The sequence below is a fragment of the Passer domesticus genome, chromosome 9, assembly GCF_036417665.1.
Source record: "Passer domesticus isolate bPasDom1 chromosome 9, bPasDom1.hap1, whole genome shotgun sequence".
Lineage (NCBI taxonomy): Eukaryota > Metazoa > Chordata > Aves > Passeriformes > Passeridae > Passer > Passer domesticus.
Window position 1 is genome coordinate 4,883,625 of NC_087482.1, and position 24,906 is coordinate 4,908,530.

The window sequence follows — 24,906 nt, forward strand, 5'->3', positions numbered from 1 at the left end:
ACACTGTGACTGGCAAGGACTTCCAGTCAATCCATCTCTCGATCCCAGTGTCCATGGGAGCACAGTTCAGAAGCGTTTCCATGCTGTGCTGGCTTGCCCACGTGCTTTAGGGATGTGGCCATTGCAAGGAGCTCCTTCCTCAGTGGGAGCAGGCACGGCCTCAGCTGCAGCCCCGGTGCCGCCTGTGGCGCAGGGAGCGGCCGTGGCTGTCCCTGTGCTGGGCTGCAGCACAGGGCCAGGCCGGAGCGGGGCCCTTGTTGTGCCTCTGCCGCTGCTCGGCAGCGCCGCCGGAGCCCGGGGCCGCGGCCCTTCCCCGCCGGGGCCGGGACCTGCCCGACAAGGGCGCGGCGGCTCCAGAGGCCCCGCCCGACCCCCAAGGATGGGCTCCGCCTGCCCGCCGGCCGCAAGGCTTGGCAGGAAGCTTTCTGCCCACTTTGCACAGCCTTCACCCAGAGTGGCCCTTTGCTGCGCTGAGATGAAAAACCCCACTGCACATCTCATGAGGGATCCCTGCACACCTTAGTAGAGACCATCAATACTCCTTTCTGCCTCCTGAGGGATCCCTGCACCCCTCAGCAGAGACCCCAAAATATCCCTGTGTGCCTCACAGAGAATCCATGCACACCAATGCAGAGACCCCAGGACAGCCTTGTGTGCCTCACAAAAGAGCCCAGCCTCCTGCCCACCTTAGGAAGGACTCAGCTCCTCTCCAGGCCTTGACGGCAAGCACTAAACCGCCACGTTAATCACGAGGAACTCTGATTAACTCCTCGTTAATCACGAGGAACCCTGCCAGCCTTACAGATGTCTCCAGTCCCCTGTACGCCACAGAAGAGATCTCAAATCCCCTGAGAACCTCACGAGAGAGATCTCAAATCCCCTGAGAACCCAGCCCCATGCACCACTTACAAAGGACGCAAAGCCCTGCATGCCTTCCTGCAAAACCCAACACCTACAAAACCCCCCCTCCAGCTCATGTGCCTCATGAGGGACCCCGGCCAAGTGCCATCCTTACAGGGGTCCCCCAATGCCCGGCATGCCATAGAAAAGCCTGGCTTGGCATTAACTCTAGCCAGCAGTGTGTTCCCTGGCAGAAACCAATTCCCTTCTGGGCATCGGGAAGACGTGTTGTTTTGCCACCTGCATCTGTGGGAGCAATGGGGACCGTGAGCCCGTGCTGTGCTGCACTGCTGAGCTGGCAGCACGGTGGATACGGGCAGGACGTTCTCTGTTTCCCCCAGAGCTGGGGCCTGCAGGCACCTTGCCGGCCCTTGGCACAGGCTGTGCCAGCCAACAAAGCCCAGCAGGCTGGGAGGAGAGCCCGGGGGCAGCAGGAAGCTGAGAGAAGCCCCTCCTCTCGAACTTAGGCAGTTCTTGCAGAAGCAAAGATGGTGACTTGAAGAGATTCCCACTGTGCTCAAAGTTTGCCTCTGAAAACTAAGAGGTGAGCTGGTCAAGAATCCCAGGAAATATCTGGGAAAAGGTTTTATGTGACTTGGTTGTGACTAGATATAAAGTTCCCGTGGGAAAAGATCTTTGCCTCTGCAGCAGGCTGGCTGTCTTAGCGTGTCTTAGTTCTTCACAGAGTAAAGAGTACCACTGAAATGCCACTTTATATTTTATTGTATATTGGTAAATTATTTTCTGCAAAACTACTTTCAAACATAGAAATGTATTCTAGAAAAAGGGATGAACTATGTGCTGAATTGTCTCAGCAAGAAATATTTCTAAATATTTCTAAAAATTAGAAGTCCAGAAAAAATAGGGTTGCCTTTTCGGGATTCTAAAACTACTTTGTAAATTCCTTAACTACTGCACTACACGGGAATAAATATTTAGGGATGTCTCTCTACAGTAAAAAAAATATGTAAAATATTTTTTTAAAGACAAATTTCTAAAAATGAAAAACAAAGACAAAATAGGGTCGCTTGTTCTCAGGAGCCCCACACTGCTGCCTGCCCCCTGGGCTCCCCCAGCCCATCGAGACACTGCCGCTGGTCACAGCAGCCCCTGCCTGGCTCCTGCCTGCCCAGACCGTGGCCATCCCCAGCTGCCCCTGGGCACGGAGCTCAGCCAGTGCTGGTGCCAGGTGGGCTTTGCTGCTGCTACCTCCCAGACACTGGGGTGGCAGCTCCATCTCTGTAGTGCAACAGAAGAAGGGGCCATCGCCTACCCTGGTGGGGCAGCAGGGCTTAACTCCAGTGTTGTTTAGAGGGCAAGGCCAGGGAGCTCAGGGGCAGAGGCAGGGATGTGTTGGTCTCAGGATGGGCTGGAGGGTGCTCGGCTGGGCCTGGGGTCTCCAGAAGACCTTGAGAATTGGCTGGGATGGGATGCAGGGAGATCAAAAAAGGGATGAAGGCATCTTGGGGAGACCTATAGAGAGAGCAGGCGGCAGTGGGATCTACAGGGTAGTAGGAGGTTTCCTTGTAGATGGCTGTTCTTGGGTTCCCTTCACAGAACAGCTGAGAGGGCTGTCCAGGCCCTTATTACTGTGGGAGAAGCAGCTCACGCTGTCTGGGTGTGAGGTGCAGCCACCGTCTTTCAACTCCTGTCCAGAGGTGCTCCTGTGAAGAGAGGAGGTGGCTGAGGCCCCAGCTGCCAGTGGCACACAAGGAGCCTCGTGCACAGCAGGGCCCAGAGCTGGCAAGGCTCCCCAGCACGGCTGGAGCTGCTGGCACAGCTGGGCCCAGCTGGACAGCTGCCCCTCAAGGCCCCGGCCAGCAGGGCACGGCTCTGGGCAGGGTCCCTGGCCAGGAGCGGGCCCCAGAGCGCCTCTGCCTTTCAAGGGCAACCTCGGCCCTTCTCTTTCTCCTCCCCACCTCCCTCTGCCTCTGCCGTGTGCCCCTGGGGCTGCTCTTGGCCAGGCAGCCTCAGTGGGAGCCAGCCCAGCAACTGAGAGGCCAACGAATGAAATCGGCAGCAGCAGAACCCTTAGCAGAGTTATTTGGACAATCATGGACTGGCAACAACTCGACCCCAGGCTCTCTGGGAATGTTTCCTCTCTGCATTAGGTTTTCATAAGAACTTATTCCTGGGAAAGGTGTCGAAAACACCATTTTCTCATCCAGAAACTCCAAATTCGGACACAGCATAAAATAATGATAATCTCCGAAAGAAGCAGGCCTGCCATTAACCTTGGCCAGCAGCTTGCTCCCTGACAGAAACCCCTTCCGAGGCCACCCTGGGCATTGGGAACAGGTCTTGTGGTGCCGGCTGCATCTGTGGGAGCAATGGGGAGCGTGAGCTCGTGCTGTGCTGCACCGCTGAGCTGGCAGCACGGTGGATACGGGCAGGACGTTCTCTGTTTCCCCCAGAGCTGGGGCCTGCAGGCACCTTGCCGGCCCTTGGCACAGGCTGTGCCAGCCAACAAAGCCCAGCAGGCCGGGAGGAGAGCCCGGGGGCAGCGCAGCTGCTTGGGCAGTGGCTGCTGCCAGGGACACAGGCCAAAGCCATCCCTGAGCAGCCACTGCCACCCCTGGCCCTCCCTGCCCCGTCACAGCTCCCCCAGCCCCAGGGGACAGGCTCAGGCCCACTAAGGACACACTGGAGCCTTGCTCTCCCTCTCTGTCCTGTCCTCACCATGGGCACCCCGTGCAGTCACTGCCAGGTTTCAGGAAGTGTCTCCCATGGAGGGACCCCAGCAGGACTGCTCAGAACTCCAGTGCCCTGAGCCTGCTCGGGATAATTCCGGTGAGCTATGCCAGTCTTGTCCAGGCTGTGTAAGACTAACATTATGAATTAAAGGCAATTTTACATTTATTGCCAAACTGTCAGAAGATTCTAGGTTTCCCTGACTGTAAAGCTACTTTGTCAAATACAGAACTATTGGAGGAAAGGGGAGCAAATATCTGGTTTTTGTATTATATGAAAAACTTTTCTCAATGTTACAAAGGATAAACATATCTAAATGTTTCAAAATGAAAGACAAAGATAACATGAGGGTGCTGTTGGTCTGATGAGCCCCATGCCCAGCTGCTGCCTGCCCATGCCTGGCTGTGTCCAGACGAGCAGCTCCGCCAGTGCTGGTGGTAGCACACAGACACCTGAGCTGAAGCTGGACTCAAGCCTGTGATAGATGAGTAATGTGACAGTTGACTCTCACAATAAAGGAGAAATATCATGTATATTTGTTAAGAGAAGTTTTATATATTTATAGATATGTTTTACCCCCTGTTGTGTTGTTATCTTGGGATTACCTGAGTTTGAGACATTTAAGAGGGTCACCTTGCTACGACAGCAGCACCTGACCTCCAATCGAGATGTAAGAAAGTAAACTCCACCACTGGTCATCAAAGAAGGAGTCAATGGACAGAACTTTAAGAAGGGCAAAAGAGTTGAAAGGTGAAACCTCCATTGTGTGGATGAGAATGTGGTGGGAAAAATCCTCTACTCCCGGCACAGTAACATTGTCTTTATTCAGTAACCTGTTATATTTCTAATAAGGTTTTTAATAAACATCTAAAATTTTTACAAGTAAATATAACCTTTCAAATAATCTATTCCCTGGCTAGAGGGCTGCACCTCCTGTCCTGGATGGGCAGCTAGGCCAGTCCCTTCAGGGAGAGACGGATCTGTTCTAGGCAGTGGTTGTAGCATACTTCCAGCTACAAGCTGGTAATACACCTGTGGAAGGGACAATGGACACTGGCACGGAGATGCACGATGACAGGCCAAGTTCTCCATGACTGAGGTATTTGGCTGGACTAGCACCAGAGGTGCTCCTGTGGAGAGAGGAGGTGGCTGAGGCCCCAGCTGCCAGTGGCACACAGGGACCCTCGTGCACAGCAGGGCCCAGAGCTGGCAAGGCTCCCCAGCACGGCTGGAGCTGCTGGCACAGCTGGGCCCAGCTGGACAGCTGCCCCTCAAGGCCCCGGCCAGCAGGGCACGGCTCTGGGCAGGGTGCCTGGCCAGGAGCGGGCCCCAGAGCGCCTCTGCCTTTCAAGGGCAATCTTGGCCCTGCTCTTTCTCCTCCTCACCTCCCTCTGCCTCTGCCCCGTGCCCCTGGGGCTGCTCTTGGCCAGGCAGCCTCAGTGGGAGCCAGCCCTGGCTGCTGCCCCAGCGGGGCCCCCAGGACAAGGCCCAGCAATTGAGAGGCCAATGGAAGCACTGGGCAGCAGCAGAACCCTCAGCAGAGTTATTTGGAGAACCATGGACTGGCCACAACTCCATTGCAGCCTCAGTGGGAATGCTTCCTGTCTACATAAGGCTTTCAAAAGAAGCTCTTTCAGGGAAAGATGACCACTCACCATTTCTTCTTCCAGTAACACCAGATTTTGACACAGCACAATATGAGAATTAGGTCCAAAAGAAGCAGGCCTGCCATTACCCCTGCCCAGCAGCCTGTTCCCATATAAAAGACCCTTCCGAGGCCCTTCTGGGCATCAGGAACACGTGTTGTGGTGCCGGCTGCATCTGTGGGAGCAATGGGGACCGTGAGACCATGCTGTGCTGCACTGCTGAGCTGGCAGCACGGTGGATACGGGCAGGACGTTCTCTGTTTCCCCCAGAGCTGGGGCCTGCAGGCACCTTGCCGGCCCTTGGCACAGGCTGTGCCACCCAACAAAGCCCAGCAGGCCGGGAGGAGAGCCCGGGGCCAGCGCAGCTGCGTGGGCAGTGGCTGCTGCCAGGGACACGGGCCAAAGCCATCCCTGAGCAGCCACTGCCACCCCTGGCCCTCCCTGCCCCGTGACAGCTCCCCCAGCCCCAGGGAACAGGCTCAGGCCCTGTCAGGACCCAGCGCAGCCCCTGCCCAGTCGGGAGCCAGGGCTGGCTCTGGCCCTGGGCTGGCGGCAGGGCTCCCGCTCGGGGCTGCTCCTGTGCCTTGGGCCTCTGGGCACTCAGGGCCAGCTCTGCAGCAGCTGCAGCGCCAGGGACGTTGCTGCACCAGTCCCGTTTCCCCGGGGCTCTGAACCAGCTCCAGAGGCCTGGAAGCTGAGGCACCTCCAGCTTTGGCTGCTGCCGGGCCGGGCAAGGGCAGGCCCTGGGGGAAGAGCTGCTGCCACACAGCCCCGGCCAGGGCTGAGCCCGGCATAGCAATTACCTGCTGTGCCTGTGCCCGTGTCTGGCTTTGCCTTCCTTCCTGCTGCAGGGGCTGCCCATGGGGAAATGCTTCCTCCAGGATGTGCCTCCTTCTGCACAGATGTTTGGTCCATCACTTCAGACAGGAAAAAGGACAGCTGGATTAGATGGAAGATTTCCTGATTTGGGTGCTGGCATCTTCAGGATGTCATGCTTGTCCAACATGGGGATACGTTTCAGAAAATGTCTTGGCTTTCAGGGCAGGGCCAGGGTTCTCACTTTCCAAACAGCTGCCATGCCTGAGCCACAGGAGCAGGGAGGGGATCGCAAAGATCGAGGGCACACACGTGCATGGTTCTGTGCTGGCACCTGCAGCGATGCCCCCCTGGCCCAGCTTTGGGCTCTGAGCTGGCAGCTCTCCCAGGGGAAAGGCCTTGACCTACCCTCAGCATCTCCCAGAGGCTCCGTCCTGGACGTGGCTTGGGAAGCTGCACCACCTTCACCCGCAGGTCCAGCTGCAAAGAAAGGCAGGACAGAAGAGCTCCTGTGGCACTGCTGGAGATCCTCAGGCTGCCCAGAAAGCTCAGCCCCGGGGCACAGCTCTGGGCCCGGCCCCTTCCCTCTCTGCCCTTCTCTGTGGCTGCACAGAGCACATCGAATGTGCTGGCACTTGCATTGCACACGGGAGGAAGATGGAGCAGCTAAATGCTCCTTCCTCCCACTGACAGTGATCCTGTGGGATCCCTCAGGGCTCCAGAAGGGAGCAGGGCAAATTTTCCGTATTCCATCAAGCTTCAGATGATCTTAAGTGAAAGGGCAAATATATGAGCTCTTGCCACCTGCTCACTGTGTATTCTCTCAGGAAAGGTACATTGAGCACTTGCCTCCAGGATTTCCCATGAATCTCAAGCCATAATCCAGCAGGTTTTCCAGATAATCCATGTCTTTATCCCATCCTGGAAGTTTGCAAAGATCAGAACCATTTCCATGATGTGCTGGGATCCCCTTCTGCCTCAGGGAACTGGGCACTGCATGTAGGTCAGGTAAGGCCATGGGAGCCAGATGTGAATTGACAAGGCCAAAGCTGCTCAGGGGCCTGGGGAGCTCTGGGAAGCCTCATGGTCAATCCCTATCTTATTTGCAGGCCCTGTGCAACATCCCTGGAGAGGTGCCTGGAGCAGCCCAGGGCCTGTGGGGGTTCTCTTAGTCGCACAAGGGAAATGCTCCTTTAATCCTTGTGGAGAACTGCTGCAGGCAGTGCTGCAAGTATCCCCTGCAAACTCCCTCCTGCCTGTCCTCCCAGCCACCCTTCCTCCATCTGCTGAGACAGCTCCCACAGCCCAAAGGCACATAGTCAAGCCCTCTCAGGACACACTGGAGCCTTGATCTCCCCCTCTGTCCCTTCCCCACCATGGGCACCCCATGCAGTCACTCCCAGGTTTCGGGAAGTGTCTCCCACAGAGGGACCCCAGCAGGACTGCTCAGTACCAGAGTGCCCTGAGCCTGCTTGGGATAATTCCCCTGGGTTGTGCCCTCACTTCCAGGCAGCAGAGACAGCAGCTCAAGCCTCAGCAGGCCTCAGGCCCAGAGGCACAGATATTACCTCCTGTGCTTGTGCCTGGCATCGCCTCCAGTCCTACAGCAGAGGCTGTCATGGAGCCACTGCTTCCTTCGGGAAATGCCGCCTTCTGCCCAGCGTCTCCATCCACTTCTGGAGAAAGGAAGAGGGACGGCTGGATCAGGTGGGGCTGTTCCCCACTGGGCCCTGGCATCTTCAGCAGCCAGTACTTGTGAAAGACATGGTTAAGGATCAGGAATCCATAAAATTTTCTGGGTAGACCAGGGTCCACTTTCATCATAACACCGTCCCATAGTGATCATGCTGGAGACTATGAAATTTCAGGGGATCTCAGGCTCGTGGTGCAGTTTGGGCTGCCTGTCAGCTGATGCCAAATGCCTTCCTGCAGGGGATGGGCAGAAGCTGCAGCCAGGCCAGGCTGGGAAACAGCCCTGCAGGGCGTGAAAGCAGCAGCGGGGCAGCGAGGCGGCCATGGATCCCTTCCTGCTGTGCCGGGCACGGCGTGTCCAGATGTGCAGCCAAAGCCCCTGGCTTCTGAGACCCAGGGGAAGCATGAGAGAAATGCACCCACCTTGTCTTCTCTCCAGATCACTCAGCATCTTCTCCATGTGTTTGGATGCCTCCAGGAACTTACTCTCTCCTCTAAGTTTGTTCTCCAATCTCAGGAGACCTTAAGAGAAATATTTCCATTTCCCAGGAATGGGTCCCACCAAACCAGTGCTCAGCCTGTGGGGTCATCAGGCAGACACTACTCACCCCTGCGATGGGAGCTGGGCCTGCGTGCAACATCCACCAATGGACCTGGGAAAGTCCTCCCTGCAGACACACCTGTAACTCAACAGCCACAGAAGCTTCTGCCATCTCTGCTGATCTGCACTGGCACGACTGAGCCGCAGGAGCGGTGAGGGGATCGTGCAGGGCGCGGGCACACACGTGCATGGTTCTGTGCTGGCACCTGCAGCGATGCCTCCCTGGCCCAGATTTGGGCTCTGAGCTGGCAGCTATCCCAGGGGAAAGGCCTTGACCTACCCTCAGAACCTCCCAGAGGCTCATTCCTGAACGTGGGTTGGGAAGCCAGATCAGTTTCACCAGCCGGGTTAGCTGCAAAGAAAGGCAGGACAGAACAGCTGCTGTGACTCTGCTGAAGATTCTCATTCAGGCCCAAGTGGCAGTGGGTGCACCTGGGTGTTTGGTGCCCTCCAAGGCACTCCCTCAGCTCTGCCTTCCACTCAGGAGCAGGAGCAGGGGGACCTCGTGCCTGCAGTGGCCCCACACTGGGATGGAAGGAGCCCCTTGCGGGGCAGTCGGGGCAATAAGGACTCCCTGGAGCTGCCAGCAGCTCTAAAGCCAGCCCCTTGCAGGGCCAGGGCTTGACAGTGGCAGCAGGAGCAGCTCAGGCTCCCCGGGGCTGGCAAAGGAGCTGCCAAAGGCTCAGCCACGGGGCACAGCCCTGGGCCCGGCCCCTTCCCTCTCTGCCCTTCTCCCTGGCTGCACAGAGCACATGGAAGGACACACTGGCATTGCACACAGGAGGAAGATGGACAGCTAAATGCTCCTTCCTCCTACTGACAGCAATCCTGTGGGATCCTTCAGGGCTCCAGATGGGAGCAGGGCAAGGCTTCCAGAATTCAACAACCTTCCTACTCTTAAGGAAAGTGGGACATGCATGACCTTTTGCCACACTGACACTGATTATTCTCTATGTAAAAAGGGACTTTGCGAACTTACCTCTACTATTTGCCGAGGTCTTCAAACTCTCATCCAGAAAGACAAGCATGGAATCCATGTCACGATCCCAATCTAGAAGGGAGCATAAAACGGAACTGCTTCCATGCTCTGCTGGGTTCCCCTTTGGCCTTTGGGAACTGGGCACTGCAAGGGGGTTGGGTAAGGTTGTGGGAGTCAGATGTGAATGGCCATGGCCAAAGCTGCACAGGGACCTGGGGAGCTCTGGGCTGGCTCCTGGTTAATCTCCACATCCTTTACAATCTTTGCCCGCCATAGACCTTATGCAACATCCCTAGAAGGGCAGCTGGAGCAGCCCAGGGCCCTGGGGCTCTCTCCCTCCTCACTGAGGGAGACTTCCCTAAATCCCTGGGGATAACTGCAGTATGTAGTGCCAGAACCACTCCTACCTCCTTCCCTCCTGCAGTCCCTCTCTCCCTCCATCTCTTGGCACAGCTCCCCCAGCCCAAGGGCACATAGCCAGGCCCTTACAGGACACATTGGAGCCTTGCTCTCCCCCTCTGTCCTTTCCCCACCATGGGAATGCAGTCGCTCCCAGGTTTCAGGATCTCCCTCCCACGCAGGGACCCCAGCAGGACTGCTCAGTACCCGAGTGCCCTGAGCCTGCTCGGGATAATTCCCCTGGGCTCTGCCAGTCTTGTCTGAGCTGTGCCTGCACTGCCAGGCACCAGAGAGGGCAGCTCAAACCGTAGCAGGTCTCTGGTCCAGAGGTACAACAATTACCTCCTCTGCCTGTGCCTGGCATCACCTCCCTTCCTGCAACAGAGGCTGGCATGGAGCCAGTGCTTCCTTCGGGAAACGCCACCTTCTGCCCAGCCTCTCCATCCACTTGTGGAGAAAGGAAAAGCAACAGCTCATCAGGTAAGACTGATCCCCACTGGAGAGGTGGCATCTTCAGGAGGCAATTCTTGTCAAAGACATAAACATCCTGGGTAGGACAGGGCCCACTTTCATCAAAACACCCGCCGTTAGTGATCAGCCTGGAGAATGCAAAATCGCAGGGGCTCTCAGGGTGGGCATGGCCTGTGGTGCATTTTGGGCTGCCTGTCAGCTGATGCCAAATGCCTTCCAGCAGAGGCTGGGCAGAAGCTGCAGCCAGGCCAGGCTGGGAAACAGCCCTGCAGGGCGTGAAAGCAGCAGCGGGGCAGCGAGGCTGCCATGGATTCCTTTCCGCCTTGCCGGGCACGGCGTGTCCAGATGTGCAGCCAAAGCCCCTGGCTGCTGAGACCCAGGGGAAGCATGAGAGAAATGCACCCACCTTGTCCTGCCTGCAGCAATTCTTTCAGCATTTGCCTCATGTTTTTGGATGGCTCATGGGGTTTCTGGTGTCCTTTGCCTTTGTTCTTTCCCCTCGTAGGATCTTAGAGCAACAGAGTTCCATTTCTCAGGAACGGATCCCACAAAAGCAGGGCTCAGCCTGTGGGGTCAGCAGGGACACACTACTCACTCCTGTGATGGGAGCTGGGCTTCTGTGTACGAATCAGCAAAGGAGCTGGAGAAGTCCTCCCTGCAGACACACCTGTAACACAACAGCCACAGAAGCTTCTGTCACCTGATTCCTGCCAGGCTGTCAACAATTATTCCTTGGTGGCTCACTGAGAACATACCTGACGGTGGCTCAGATAGGACCAAAACTTTATGCAGCCAAGTTAATGGAGAAGCCTTCCCTGACACTTCATCTAGAAGGGAGCAGAGATAAGAACCATTTCCATGGTGTGCTGGAGTCCCCTTCTGCCTCAGGGAACTGGGCACTGCAATGGGGTCGGGTAAGTTTGTGGGAGTCGGATATGAATGGATAAGGCCAAAGCTGCACAGCAGCCGGGGGAGCTCTGGGCTGGCTCCTGGTCACACTCCAGACTCTTTTCAGGCCCTGTGAAACATCCCTGGAAAGGTGGGGGAACACCCCAGGGCCTTGCAAGACTCTCTCATTTCCACTGCAGAAACCCTCCCTAAAGGCCTGAGAAAAACTACAGGCAGCCATGCCACAGGTGTCACTCATTTCACCACTCCCTGCCCCGTGACAGCTCCCCCAGCCCCAGGGGACAGGCTCAGGCCCTGTCAGGAGCCAGCGCAGCCCCTGCCCAGTCGGGAGCCAGGGCTGGCTCTGGCCCTGGGCTGGCGGCAGGGCTCCCGCTCGGGGCTGCTCCTGTGCCTTGGGCCTCTGGGCACTCAGGGCCAGCTCTGCAGCAGCTGCAGCGCCAGGGACGTTGCTGCACCAGTCCCGTTTCCCCGGGGCTCTGAACCAGCTCCAGAGGCCTGGAAGCCGAGGCGCCTCCAGCTTTGGCTGCTGCCGGGCTGGGCAAGAGCAGGCCCTGGGGGAAGAGCTGCTGCCACACAGCCCTAGCCAGGGCTGAGCCTGGCACAGCAATTACCTGCTGTGCCTGTGCCCGTGTCTGGCATCGCCTTCCTTCCTGCAGGGCCTTCCAATGAGCCGCCACTTACCCCGGGAAATGCCACCTTCAGTACAGCTTTTTGGTCCATCGCTTGATAAAGGAAACGGACAGCTGGATCTGATGGAACTATTGCCTACTGGGGAGGCAGCATTTTCAGAGGGAATGCTTTTCAAAGGGTTAGGCTCAGGAAGATGGCCAGACTCTTCATGCTGAACTAGACCCCTCCTTTCTCCAAACAGTTGCCCTTCCTGATCTCCCAAGAGACCAAGAAATTGAAGGGGATCTCAGGCCCATGGTGCATTTTGGGCTGCCTGTCAACTGATGCCAAATGCCTTCCGGCAGAGGCTGGGCAGAAGCTTCAGCCAGGCCAGGCTGGGAAGCAGCCCTGCAGGGCGTGAAAGCAGCAGTGGGGCAGTGAGGCTGCCATGGATCCCTTCCCGCTGTGCCGGGCACGGCATATCCAGATGTGCAGCCAAAGCCCCCGGCTGCTGAGTCCCAGGGGAAGCATGAGGGAAATGCACCCACCTTGTCCTTCCTGCTGCATTTCCTTCAGTACTTGCATCTTGACTATGGCTGGCTCATGGGGTTTCTTGTGACCTGTAGCTGGGTAATTCCCTGTCAGAGAAACTTAGAGCAACATAGTTCCATTTCCCAGTGGATTTCACAAAACCAGGGCTCTAGCCACAGAAGCTTCTGTCATCTCTGCTGATCTGCACGGGCACCACTGAGCCGCAGGAGTGGTGAGGGGATCGTGCAGGCCGAGGGCACACACGTGCATGGTTCTGTGCTGGCACCTGCAGCGCTGCCCCCCTGGCCCAGCTTTGGGCTCTGAGCTGGCAGCTCTCCCAGGGGAAAGGCCTTGCCCTACCCTCACCATCTCCCAGAGGCTCCGTCCTGGACATGGTTTGGGAAGCTGCACCACCTTCACCAGCAGGTTCAGCTGCAAAGAAAGGCAGGACAGAAGAGCTGCTGTGGCACTGCAGGAGATCCTCAGGCTGCCCACAAGGCTTAGCCCCGGGGCACATCCCTGGGCCCGGCCCCTTCCCTCTCTGCTCTTCTCTGTGGCTGCACAGAACACATGGAAGGACACACTGGCATTGCATATGGAAGGAAGATGGAGCAGCTAAATGCTCCTTCCTCCCACTGACAGTGATCCTGTGGATCCCTCAGGGCTCCAGAAGGGCAAGGTTTGCTGAATACATCAACCTTCAGAAGAACTTACGGGAAATGTTACAAGTAATCTCTTGCTGGATTGACACTATTTTTTTGTCAGGAAAGGTACATTGAGGACTTGCCTCCAGCATCTGGCGAGGTTTTCAAATCATCATTCACCAGTATTTCCAAATAATCCAAGTCACGATCCACATCTGGAATGGAACACAGACCAGAACCATATCCAATGTGTGCTGGGATCCCCTTTTGCCTTAGGAAACTGGGCACTGCAGGAGGGTTGGGTAAGGCCATGGGAGACAGATGTGAATAGACAAGGCCAAAACTGCACAGGGGCTGGCTCTGGTCACTCTCCACCCTCTTTGCAGGCCCTTTGCAACTTCCCTGGAGGGGTGTCTGGAGCAGCCCAGGGCCCGTGGGTACTGTCTCCCTCCCACAGAGGAAACCCTCCCTAAAGCCCTGGGCAAAATCATCCCCAGCGCTTCCCAGGGAACAGGGAGCGCTGTCCCGGGAAAGGGCAGCCAGGCTGCCGGCTCACCTGCTCGCCGCGCTTGCAGCGGAGCAGCCTGGGCAGCCCTGGCAGGCAGGGCCACGGCCAGGAGCAGCAGGAGTAGGAGGCGCAGAGCAAGGGCCATGGTGCCTTGCCCTCTGCCAGTCCCACAGCTCTTGCTGCCACCGCTGTCCCGACACCGCTGTCCCAACGTCAGCACCGCTGCTGCCACCGCCGCTGCTGCCGCAACAGTTGTGCTCAGGGACTGACTGCTGGGTCCTTGTGCTGCTGTGCAACCACGGGGCTCTGGCACCTCTGTGACCTCAGAGCCTGCTGTGACCTCATGGCCTTCGCTGTAACCCCCAGAGTGTGCCCCCATCTGTACCAATGGACTGCCCTGATTTGTTGGGAAGGATGAAAGTTTGACAAGAAAGTCTCACAGCTATGTGTGCTTGGCAGAGAGATTTTTGAATGTGGAATCTGAAGAAGAAATAGAGATGGAACCAAGTTTTGATATAGAATAAAAGAATTGCTGAGCTACTCTTAGTGGATAACTAAGAAGGCAAATGGTGTGTTAGTTTGAAGGGGGCTTTATGATCTGGATCAAAGGAGAAACCCACTTGAAAGAAGTAGATGCTTTCACCAGTCATGAAGATAGCACAGGGAACAAGACGGGTGATGTTGCAAGTAGAAAGAAGCCCTCAGAATTTTCAACAACTTCCAGTTTAAACTGTAATGTACTAACTTTTAGTTATTGGAGAACAATAACATGAATGTGGTACTTACAGTAGTTTGACAGGTTATAGGTAAATGTTAAGGTACCGACTGGTTCTTCTCTCTTAAGATGCCCAGCAAAGAAAAGTACATAATGCATTGTCAGCAAAACTCAAGGGTCTTCAGGCTTGTGTGCAGCTGGAGCTGACAGCTGCAGGCACAGGCTCTGTCACCCACGACCCTGGACTGCTGTAATGTCTTGGATGTAAGAAAGTGCATTATGAAGAGCTGCCTGGAGTCCCGCATCCCCCATTAAGGCTATTACACTGATTGTAATTGCTTTGCTTCATCCAAGGGCCATTGCTCAGCAAAACCTGCAGGGACACAGGGTCTTGTTTGGGTGGAGGCAGCATCTGCACGGCAGCAACACGCTGGTAATGCAGCTGTGACAGGGACATCAGGCATGGGCATGGAGATGGGAAGTGTGTGCCAGGTGTGTCCCAGACTGAGGTGTTTGGCTGTTCTTGTGAACTTGCAGAGGGGCAGCTGTTGAGAGAGGAGGTAGCTGCAGCCCCAGTTGCAGCTGGGACACTGTCCTGGCATGACTTTATGATGCTTGTATCCCCATTTGTGGGTTGAGCCCAGAAATAAGTTTTGCACCTTTAGGTCTGGTTCCAAGAGTGAAGGGGGGACAAGAAGAATGGTGGAGTTTGTTATCAGAAACTGCTCTTGCACCTCTGCATCCTTCTCCTGCACTGTGTTGTCTGCGGCAAGGACAGACAGCAGGATAGAGCTCTACTTTGATTTTTAGTTAGTTTTAGCTAGCTAAAGCAGAGAATTTCTCTGGACTGTGGTTTTTCTTTTTTTGTGGAACTGTTTAAACCTCCTCTGGACTGAAAACCCAGAAGAGCACCAGCAGCTCACTGCTGTGGCCCACCAGGCTGGGCCAGGCTTGCAGCATTTCCAGTGCCAGAGGGACTGACCAGAGAATGAGTTAGCAGAGCTATAGGCCACGAAGGTGACTTTCTGAGCATGTCATCTCTTCTAAGTGGCGAGAGGTTTTATTGTTTAACATTGTTCATCATTTTTTCTGATGGTGAATTCCTTGCCTATTAAATAAAGAGGGTTTTTATCCCATTTTCACAAAAAAAAAATCTTTTTCCCAATCTAGTTGGGGGAGGGGCCTCTTGAATGTGTTTCCTAGAGAATGCCTTTGGAGGTTATCTCCCAAATGTGCCCTAAACCAAGATCAAAACAGAGACCTACCTGCACAGCAGCAGATTAGCATTGTACTCAAAGTTTGCTGCTGAAGACTAAGAGCTAAGCTTGTCAGATATTCTGAAAAATATCAGGGAAAAGGTTTTTCATTGGTTGTTGTGACTAAGTAAAAATCTCCAGAGGGCAAATGGCTTCTCCAGTAGACAAGGTGTCTTGAGATGTCTTAGTTCTTCCTGGAGTAAAGATTGGCTATTAAATTCTGGTGTTTATTCTAGAATGGTAAAAATGTTCTACATTTTTTCCTATTCTAAAACTACTTTGAAAAACCCTAAACTGCTAAGGGAAAAGGGGGGAAATATTTGGGGGTTTCTTTCTACAAAAAGAAAAAAGTCTGAATATTTTTAAAAATTTCTAACTTCTAAAAAAGGAAAATGAAGACAAAACATGGTGCCTCAGGAGCCCCATGCCCGGCTGCTGCCTGTGCACTCCTAGCTGTGGCGAGACAATCAGCTCAGCCAGTGCTGCGGCTACCAGCCAGAGAGCAGAGGTGAAGCCCAAAGGTGTTGCTCAAGCCCTTCCCTGGCAGAGGGGCCCCATCTTCAGTCCTGGCCGGACACCAGGGCCAGCACCTTTGGGGACAGAGACTCCTGTTCTGGGTGGTGGCAGCACGTCCCTAGCAACAAGCTGATAATGCAGCTGGGGCAGGGATGTTGGACATGGCTTGGGGATGGCTGATGACAGGTACAGGTACAGGTACAGGTACAGGTCTCCCTGATGGAACTCTATGGCCAGTCTTACAGAAGACACTTCCAAGAATGGGGAAGACGTGTTGTGGTGCCGGCTGCATCTGTGGGAGCGATGGGGATCGTGAGCCCGTGCTGTGCTGCACTGCTGAGCTGACAGCACGCTGGATATGGGCAGGACGTTCTCTGTTTCCCCCAGAGCTGGGGCCTGCAGGCACCTTGCCGGCCCTTGGTGCAGGCTGTGCCAGCCAGCAAAGCCCAGCAGGCCGGGAGGAGAGCCCGGGGGCAGCGCAGCTGCTTGGGCAGTGGCTGCTGCCAGGGACACGGGCCAAAGCCATCCCTGAGCAGCCACTGCCAGCCCTGGCCCTCCCTGCCCCATGACAGCTCCCCCGGCCCCAGGGGACAGGCTCAGGCCCACTAAGGACACACTGGAGCCTTGCTCTCCCCCTCTGTCCTTTCCCCACCATGGGCACCCCATGCAGTCACTGCCAGGTTTTGGGATGTGTCTCCCACGGAGGGACCCCAGCAGGACTGCTCAGAACCTGAATGCCCTGAGACTGTTTGGGATATTTCCCCTGAGCTATGCCGGTCTTGTCCAGGCTGTGTAAGACTAAACATTAAAAATTAAAGGCAATTTTACTTTTTATTGCCAATGTGTCAGAAGATTCTAGGTTTCCCTGCCCGTAAAACTACTTGGACAAATACAGAAGTGTTGGAGGAAAGGGGAACAAATATCCGGTGTCTGTATTCTATGAAAAACGTTTCTCAATGCTACAAAGGATAAACATATCTAAATGTTTCAAAATGAAAGACAAAGATAACATGAGGGTGCTGTTGGTCGAATGAGCCCCATGCCCAGCTGCTGCCTGCCCATGCCTGGCTGTGCCCAGACGAGCAGCTCCGCCAGTGCTGGTGGTAGCACACAGACACCTGAGCTGAAGCTGGACTCAAGCCTGTGATAGATGAGTAATGTGACAGTTGACTCTCACAATTAAAGGATAAATATCATGCATATATGTTAAGAGAAGTTTTATATATTTATAGATATGTTTTACCCCCTGTTGTGTTATCATGGAGTTACCTGAGTTTGGGACATATAAGAGGGTCACCTTGCTACGACGGCAGCACCTGACCTCCAATCGAGATGTAAGGAAGTAAACTCCACCACTGGACATCAAAGAAGGAGTCGATGGACAGAACATTAATAAGAGCAAAACAGTTAAAAGGTGAAACCTCCATTGTGTGGATGAGCACATGGTGGGAAAAATCCTCTACTCCCGGCGCCGTAACATTGTCTTTATTCAGTGTCCTCTTATATTTCTAATAAGGTTTTTAATAAACATTTAAAAATTTTAGAAGTAAGTATAATTTTTCAACAATCCATGAAGTTGCTAGAGGTCTGCACCTCCTGTCCTGGATGGAGAGCGACGCCAGTCCCTTCAGGGAGAGATGGTTCTGTTCTAGGCAGTGGTTGCGGCATATTTGCAGCAATAAGCTGGTAATACACCTCTGGCAGGGACAATGGACACTGGCACGCAGATGCATGATGACAGGCCTAGTTCTCCATGGCTGAGGCCTTTGGCTGGTCTTGTGAAGTGCCAGAGGTGCTCCTGTGGAGAGAGGAGGTGGCTGAGGCCCCAGCTGCCAGTGGCACACAGGGACCCTCGTGCACAGCAGGGCCCAGAGCTGGCAAGGCTCCCCAGCACGGCTGGAGCTGCTGGCACAGCTGGGCCCAGCTGGACAGCTGCCCCTCAAGGCCCCGGCCAGCAGGGCACGGCTCTGGGCAGGGTCCCTGGCCAGGAGCGGGCCCCAGAGCGCCTCTGACATTCAAGGGCAATCTCGGCCCTGCTCTTTCTCCTCCCCACCTTCCTCTGCCTCTGCCCCGTGCCCCTGGGGCTGCTCTTGGCCAGGCAGCCTCAGTGGGAGCCAGCTCTGGCTGCAGCCCCAGCGGGGCCCCAGGACAAGGCCCAGCAATTGAGAGGCCAATGGAAGCACTGGGCAGCAGCAGAACCCTCAGCAGAGTTATTTGGAGAACCATGGACCGGCCACAACTCCACTGCAACCTCAGTGGGAATGGTTCCTCTCTGCATTAGACTTTCAAAAGAAGCTCTTTCAGGGAAAGATGACCACTCACCATTTCTTCTTCCAGTAACACCACATTCTGACACAGCACAATATGAGAATAAGGTCCAACAGTAGCAGGCCTGCCATTACCCCTGCCCAGAAGCCTGTTCCCATATAGAAGACACTTCTGAGGCCTTTCTGGGCATGGGGAAGACGTGTTGTGGTGCCGGCTGCATCTGTGGGAGCGATGGGGATCGTGAGCCCGTGCTGTGCTGCACTGCTGAGCTGACAGCACGCTGGATACGGGCAGGACGTTCTCTGTTTCCCCCAGAGCTGGGGCCTGCAGGCACCTTGCTGGCCCTTGGCACAGGCTGTGCCAGCCAACAAAGCCCAGCAGGCCGGGAGGAGAGCCCGGGGGCAGCGCAGCTGCTTGGGCAGTGGCTGCTGCCAGGGACACGGGCCAAAGCCATCCCTGAGCAGCCACTGCCAGCCCTGGCCCTCCCTGCCCCGTGACAGCTCCCCCAGCCCCAGGGGACAGGCTCAGGCCCTGTCAGGAGCCAGCGCAGCCCCTGCCCAGTCGGGAGCCAGGGCTGGCTCTGGCCCTGGGCTGGCGGCAGGGCTCCCTGCAATTACCTGCTGTGCCTGTGCCCGTGTCTGGCATCGCCTTCCTCCCTGCAGCAGGGGCTCCCCATGGGAAAATGCTTCCTCCAGGATGTGCCTCCTTCTGCACAGATGTTTGGTCCATCACTTCTGACAGGAAAAAGGACAGTTGGATTAGATGGAGGAGTTCCTGATTTGGGTGCCGGCATCTTCAGGATGTCATGCGCGTTAAAAGGGGGATAGGTTTCTGTGGAAGGGGCTAACAGCGGGCCTCTTAGCTAAAGGAGTAAGAAGAAGCTGAGAAGAAAGAAGCAGCTGATAAGGACCTCTCTCCAAGGCTGTAACCAAGGAGACCAAGAGAATTGAGAGACTGAAGAAAGATAAGAACTTCACAGCTGCATGAAGTATATTTAGAAAGTTAGTTAAGTCACTGTAACTTTTCACCAATGATGTTATGTTGATTTATTGTATCCAATAGTTAGGGTAGAAGAAACATAAACAATTAAAAAGTGTATAAAAGGTCAGCCATGTTCAATAATAAACTGTTGCCATCTGAAACTGCTTGTGGTCCCTGCTTTGTGTCGTGACCACCTCGACAACGACAGGTTTCAGAAAATGTCTAGGCTTTCATGGCAGGGTCAGGGCTCTCCTGTTTCGAAACAGCTGCCATGCCTGAGCCACAGGAGCGGTGAGGGGATCGCGCAGGGCGAGGGCACACACGTGCATGGTTCTGTGCTGGCACCTGCAGCGATGCCCCCCTGGCCCAGCTTTGGGCTCTGAGCTGGCAGCTCTCCCAGGGGAAAGGCCTTGACCTACCCTCAGCATCTCCCAGAGGCTCCGTCCTGGACGTGGCTTGGGAAGCTGCACCACCTTCACCAGCAGGTTCAGCTGCAAAGAAAGGCAGGACAGAAGAGCTGCTGTGGCAGTGCAGGAGATCCTCAGGCTGCCCACAAGGCTCAGCCCCGGGGCACAGCCCTGGGCCCGGCCCCTTCCCTCTCTGCTCTTCTCTGTGGCTGCACAGAGCACACGGAAGGACACACTGGCATTGTACACGGGAGGAAGATGGACAGCTAAATTCTCCTTCCTCCCACTGACAGTGATCCTGTGGGATCCCTCAGGGCTCCAGAAGGGAGCAGGGCAAATTTTCCATATTCCATCAACCTTCAGATTATCTTAAGTGAAAGGGCAAATGTATGAGCTCTTGCCACCTGCTCACTGTGTATTCTCTCCGGAAAAGTACATTGAGCACTTGCCTCCAGGATTTCCCATGAGTCTCAAGCCATAATCCAGCAGGTTTTCCAGATAATCCATGTCTTGATCCCAACCTAGAAGTTTGCAAAGATCAGAACCATTTCCATGATGTGCTGGGATCCCCTTCTGCCTCAGGGAACTGGGCACTGCATGTAGGTCGGGTAAGGCCATGGGAGCCAGATGTGAATGGACAAGGCCAAAGCTGCTCAGGGGCCTGGGGAGCTCTGGGCAGGCTCATGGTCAATCCCTATCCTCTTTGCAGGCCCTGTGCAACATCCCTGGAGAGGTGGCTGGAGCAGCCCAGGGCCCGTGGGGGTTCTCTCAGTCGCACAAGGAAAATGCTCCTTGAATCCCTGTGGAGAACTGCAGCAGGCAGTGCTGCAAGTATCCCTCACAAACTCCCTCCTGCCTGTCCTCCCAGCCGCCCTTCCTCGATCTGCTGGGACAGCTCCCACAGCCCAAGGGCACAGAGGTAAGCCCTCTCAGGACACACTGGAGCCTTGCTCTGCCCCTCTGTCCTTTCCCCACCATGGGCACCCCGTGCAGTCACTCCCAGGTTTCGGGAAGTGTCTCCCACGGACGGACCCCAGCAGGACTGCTCAGGACCTGAGTGCCCTGAGCCTGCTCGGGACAATTCCCCTGGGTTGTGCCCTCACTTCCAGGCAGCAGAGACAGCAGCTCAAATCTCAGCAGGGCCCAGGCCCAAAGGCACAGCAATTACCTCCTGTGCCTGTGCCTGGCATCGCCTCCAATCCTACAGCAGAGGCTGGCACGGAACCACTGCTTCCTTCGGGAAACGCCGCCTTATGCCCAGCCTCTGCATCCACTTCTGGAGAAAGCAAGAGGGATGGCTGGATCAGGTGGGGCTGTTCCCCACTGGGGAGGTGGCATCTTTAGGAGGGAATGCTTGTCAAAGACATCAGTAAGAATCAGGAAAATTCCTATAAACTTTTTGGGCAGGCCAGGGCCCTCCCTTCTCCAAACAGGTGCCCTTTCTCTTCTACCCAGTGACTGGAAAATCGCAGGGAATCTCAGGCCCGTGGTGCAGTTTGGGCTGCCTGTCAGCTGATGCCAAATGCCTTCCTGCAGAGGCTGGGCAGAAGCTGCAGCCAGGCCAGGCAGGGAAACAGCCCTGCAGGGCGAGAAAGCAGCAGTGGGGCAGCGAGGCTGCCATGGATCCCTTCCCGTTGTGCCGGGCACGGCGTGTCCAGATGTGCAGCCAAAGGCCCCAGCTGCTGAGTCCCAGGGGAAGCATGAGGGAAATGCACCCACCTTGTCTTCTCTGCAGACGTTCCTTCAGCATTTGCCACATGATTTCTAATGGGTCCTGGAATTTCCTGCCTGCCATGTCTTTGATCTCTTCTGGTGGAGGACCTTAAGAGAAAGTAGTTCCATTTCCCAGGTATGGACCCCACAAAAGCAGGGCTCAGCCTTTGGGGTCAGCAGGGACACACTACTCCCCCCTGTGATGGGAGCTGGGCTTTTGTGCAGCATCCAAGGTAGGAGTTGGTGAGGTCGTCCCTGCAGACACATCTGTAGCACAACATCCACAGAAGCTTCTGTCACCTGGTTCTTACCAGTCAGTCAAACATTATGCCGTGGTGGGACAGTGAGAACATATCTGCAGAATGCCCAGAGGGCTTCACAACTTCAGAGCGCCAGGCTAATGGAGAATTCTTCCCAGCATCCCAGTCTGGAAGCAAACCAAGATGAGAACTGTTTCCATTGTGTGCCAGGGCTGGCTCTGGCCCTGGGCTGGCGGCAGGGCTCCCGCTCAGGGCTGCTCCTGTGCCTTGGGCCTCTGGGCACTCAGGGCCAGCTCCGCAGCAGCTGCAGCGCCAGGGACGTTGCTGCACCAGTCCCGTTTCCCCGGGGCTCTGAACCAGCTCCAGAGGCCTGGAAGCCGAGGCGCCTCCAGCTTTGGCTGCTGCCGGGCCGGGCAAGGGCAGGCCCTGGGGGAAGAGCTGCTGCCACACAGCCCCGGCCAGGCCTGAGCCCGGCACAGCAATTACCTGCTGTGCCTGTGCCCATGTCTGGCTTTGCCTTCCTTCCTGCAGCAGGGGCTGGCACCGAAGATGGAGTGCTTCCTTCAAGAAATACCACCTTCCACTGAAGCACTATGTCCATCTCTTGACAAAGGAAGGGAGACAGCTGCATCAGATGGAGCTGTTCCCAATTGGGTGGTAGCATCAGAGGTAATATTTGTGAAATTTAATTAGCAGGAAAATGGTCAGGTTATGGTGGCATGATGAGAGCACTTCCACCTCCAAACAGCCACCCTTTTCCTAATCTGCAGGGCTGGATATTGTGGGGGATCTCAGGATGTGTTACAGTTTGGGCTGCCTGTCAGTTGACGCCAAATAACTTCCTACAGAGGCTGGGCTGTAGCTGCAGCCAGGCCAGGCTGGGAAACAGCCCTGCAGGGCGTGAAAGCAGCAGTGGGGCAGGAAGGCTGCCATGGATCCCTTCCCGCTGTGCCGGGCACAGCGTGTCCAGATGTGCAGCCAAAGCCCCCGGCTGCTGAGTCCCAGGGGAAGCATGAGGCAAATGCGCCAACCTTGTCTTGTCTGCAGGAGTTCCTTCAGCTCTTGCCTCATCTCTTTGGGTGATTCCAGGGATATCTTGTCTGTTCTGTCTTGGATCTTCCCTGTTGGAGTACCTTAGAGAAAAATATTTCCATTTCCCAGGAATGGATCCCACACAAGCAAGGGCTCAGCCTGTGGGGTCAGCAGGGACACACTACTCACCCCTGTGATGGGAGCTGGGCTTGAGTGCAGCATCCAAGGTAGCAGCTGGAGAAGCTGGAGAAGTCCTCCCTGTAGACACATCTGTAACACAAAAGCCACAGAAGCTTCTGTCACCTGCTTCCTGCCCGCTTGTCTACAATTCTTCCTTGGTGGCACACTGAGAACATACCTGCAGGAGGCTCCAAGGGCTTCAAAACTTTATTCATCCAAGCTGATGGAGAAGCCTTCCCAGCACCCTCATCTAGAACGGAGCACAGATGAGAACATTTTCCAGGGTGTGCTGGGATCCCCTTCTGCCACAGAGAACTGGGCACTGCCAGGGGGTCGGCTAAGGCTGTGGGAGCCAGATGTGAATGGACATGGCCAAAGGTGCACAGGGGCCTGGGGAGCTCTGGGCTGCCTCCTGGTCACTCTCCACACTCTTTCCCTGCCCACGGCAACATCCCTGGGAGGGGTGGCTGCAGCAGCGCATGGCCCCGGGCCTCTCTCCTTCACATACAAAACAAATCCTCACAAAAGCCCCGGGGAAAACTGCAGCAGGCAGTGCCACAGCTATCGCTCCCTCCCTCTGTCCCTCCTGCCCTCCTTCTGCCTCGACACCTCCCACAGCCCAAGGGCAAACAGCCAGGCCCTCTCAGGACACACTGGAGCCTTGCTCTCCCCCTCTGTCCTTTCCCCACCATGGGCACCCCGTGCAGTCGCTCCCAGGTTTCAGGACATGTCTCCCATGGAGGGACCCCAGCAGGACTGCTCAGTTACCCGAGTGCCCTGAGCCTGCTCGGGATAATTCCCCTGGGCTATGCCGCTCTAGTCCAGGCTGTGCCTGCACTGCCAAGCAGCAGAGAGGGCAGCTCAAGCCTCAGCAGGGCTCAGGCCCAGAGGCACAGCAATTACCTCCTCTGCCTGTGCGTGGCATCATCTCCCTTCCTGCAGCAGAGTCTGGAATGGAGCACCTGCTTCCTCTGGGAAACGCTGCCTTATGCCCAGCCTCTCCATCCACTTTTGGCGAAAGGAAGAGGGACAGCTGGATCAGGTGGGGCTGTTCCCCACTGGGGTGGTGGCGCCTTCAGGAGGGAATGCTTGTCAAAGACATGGCTAAGAATCAGGAAATCCCTATAAACATTTTGGGAAGGCCAGGGCCCTCCCTTCTCCAAACTGGTGCCCTTTCTGTTCTACCCGGCGACTGGAAAATCGCAGGAGATCTCAGGCCCATGGTGCAGTTTGGGCGGCCCGTCAGCTGATGCCAAATGCCTTCCTGCAGGGGCTGGGCTGTAGCTGCAGCCAGGCCAGGCTGGGAAACAGCCCTGCAGGGCGTGAAAGCAGCAGCGGTGCAGCGAGGCTGCCATGGATCCCTTTCCGCCGTGCCAGGCACGGCGTGTCCAGATGTGCAGCCAAAGCCCCCAGATGCTGAGACCCAGGGGAAGCATGAGGGAAATGCACCCACCTTGTCCTGCCTGCTGCATTTCCTTCAGCATTTGCCTCATGTTTTCGGATGGATCATGGGGTTTCTGGTGTCCTGTAGCTTTGTTCTTTCCCCTCGGAGGACCTTGGAGCAACAGGATTCCATTTCCCAGGAACAGATCCCACAAAAGCAGGGCTCAGCCTGTGGGGTCAGCAGGGACACACTACTCACCCCTGCGATGGGAGGCCGGCTTCCGTGTAAGAATCAGCAAAGGAGCTGGAGAAATCCTCCCTGCAGACACACCTGTAACTCAACAGCCACAGAAGCTTCTGCCATCTCTGCTGATCTGCACGGGCACCACTGAGCTGTGGGCGTGGTGGAGGAATCACACAGGGCGAGGGCACACACGTGCATGGTTCTGTGCTGGCACCTGCAGCGATGCCCCCCTGGCCCAGCTTTGGGCTCTGAGCTGGCAGCTCTCCCAGGGGAAAGGCCTTGACCTACCCTCAGCATCTCCCACAGCCTCAGTCCTGGACGTGGCTTGGGAAGCTGCACCACCTTCACCAGCAGGTTCAGCTGCAAAGAAAGGCAGGACAGAAGACCTGTAAATCCACCAACAGAAACACCAGCCAAACCTCACTAAAAAAGTCACCACTATTCCTTGAAGTAAAATAGACTGATGCATCTTCAGACCTAAGCTTGTAAGCTGTAAAACCCATTGTTAGGAGAAGTAAAATATTTTATTTTAAACTGTATTATTCATGAGATTGT

General features: G+C 55.7%; 1 protein-coding gene and 1 long non-coding RNA gene across 2 annotated transcripts in view; both read right to left on the minus strand.

Annotated features, from left to right (window-relative positions):
• Nucleotides 1–4,432: 4,432 nt before the first annotated feature.
• Nucleotides 4,433–6,143, minus strand: LOC135307498 (uncharacterized). The gene is made up of 3 exons (XR_010368225.1): nt 6,041–6,143; nt 5,247–5,412; nt 4,433–4,721 (listed from the first exon to the last, which is right to left on the minus strand). It is a non-coding gene; the product is annotated as an uncharacterized LOC135307498 (long non-coding RNA).
• A 374-nt stretch (nt 6,144–6,517) lies between these two features.
• Nucleotides 6,518–24,906, minus strand: part of LOC135308310 (uncharacterized) — a 39,447-nt gene continuing 21,058 nt past the window's right edge. The window contains exons 5-19 of the mRNA XM_064433251.1: nt 13,032–13,103; nt 12,611–12,676; nt 12,262–12,363; nt 11,716–11,826; nt 10,951–11,022; nt 10,791–10,862; nt 10,602–10,703; nt 10,067–10,171; nt 9,326–9,397; nt 8,627–8,698; nt 8,354–8,425; nt 8,169–8,267; nt 7,622–7,729; nt 6,890–6,974; nt 6,518–6,533 (exon numbers count right to left, since the gene is read on the minus strand). Coding sequence (XP_064289321.1) covers nt 6,518–6,533; nt 6,890–6,974; nt 7,622–7,729; nt 8,169–8,267; nt 8,354–8,425; nt 8,627–8,698; nt 9,326–9,397; nt 10,067–10,171; nt 10,602–10,703; nt 10,791–10,862; nt 10,951–11,022; nt 11,716–11,826; nt 12,262–12,363; nt 12,611–12,676; nt 13,032–13,103 — 1,226 coding nt within the window. The remainder of the gene's footprint in view (nt 6,534–6,889; nt 6,975–7,621; nt 7,730–8,168; nt 8,268–8,353; nt 8,426–8,626; nt 8,699–9,325; nt 9,398–10,066; nt 10,172–10,601; nt 10,704–10,790; nt 10,863–10,950; nt 11,023–11,715; nt 11,827–12,261; nt 12,364–12,610; nt 12,677–13,031; nt 13,104–24,906) is intronic.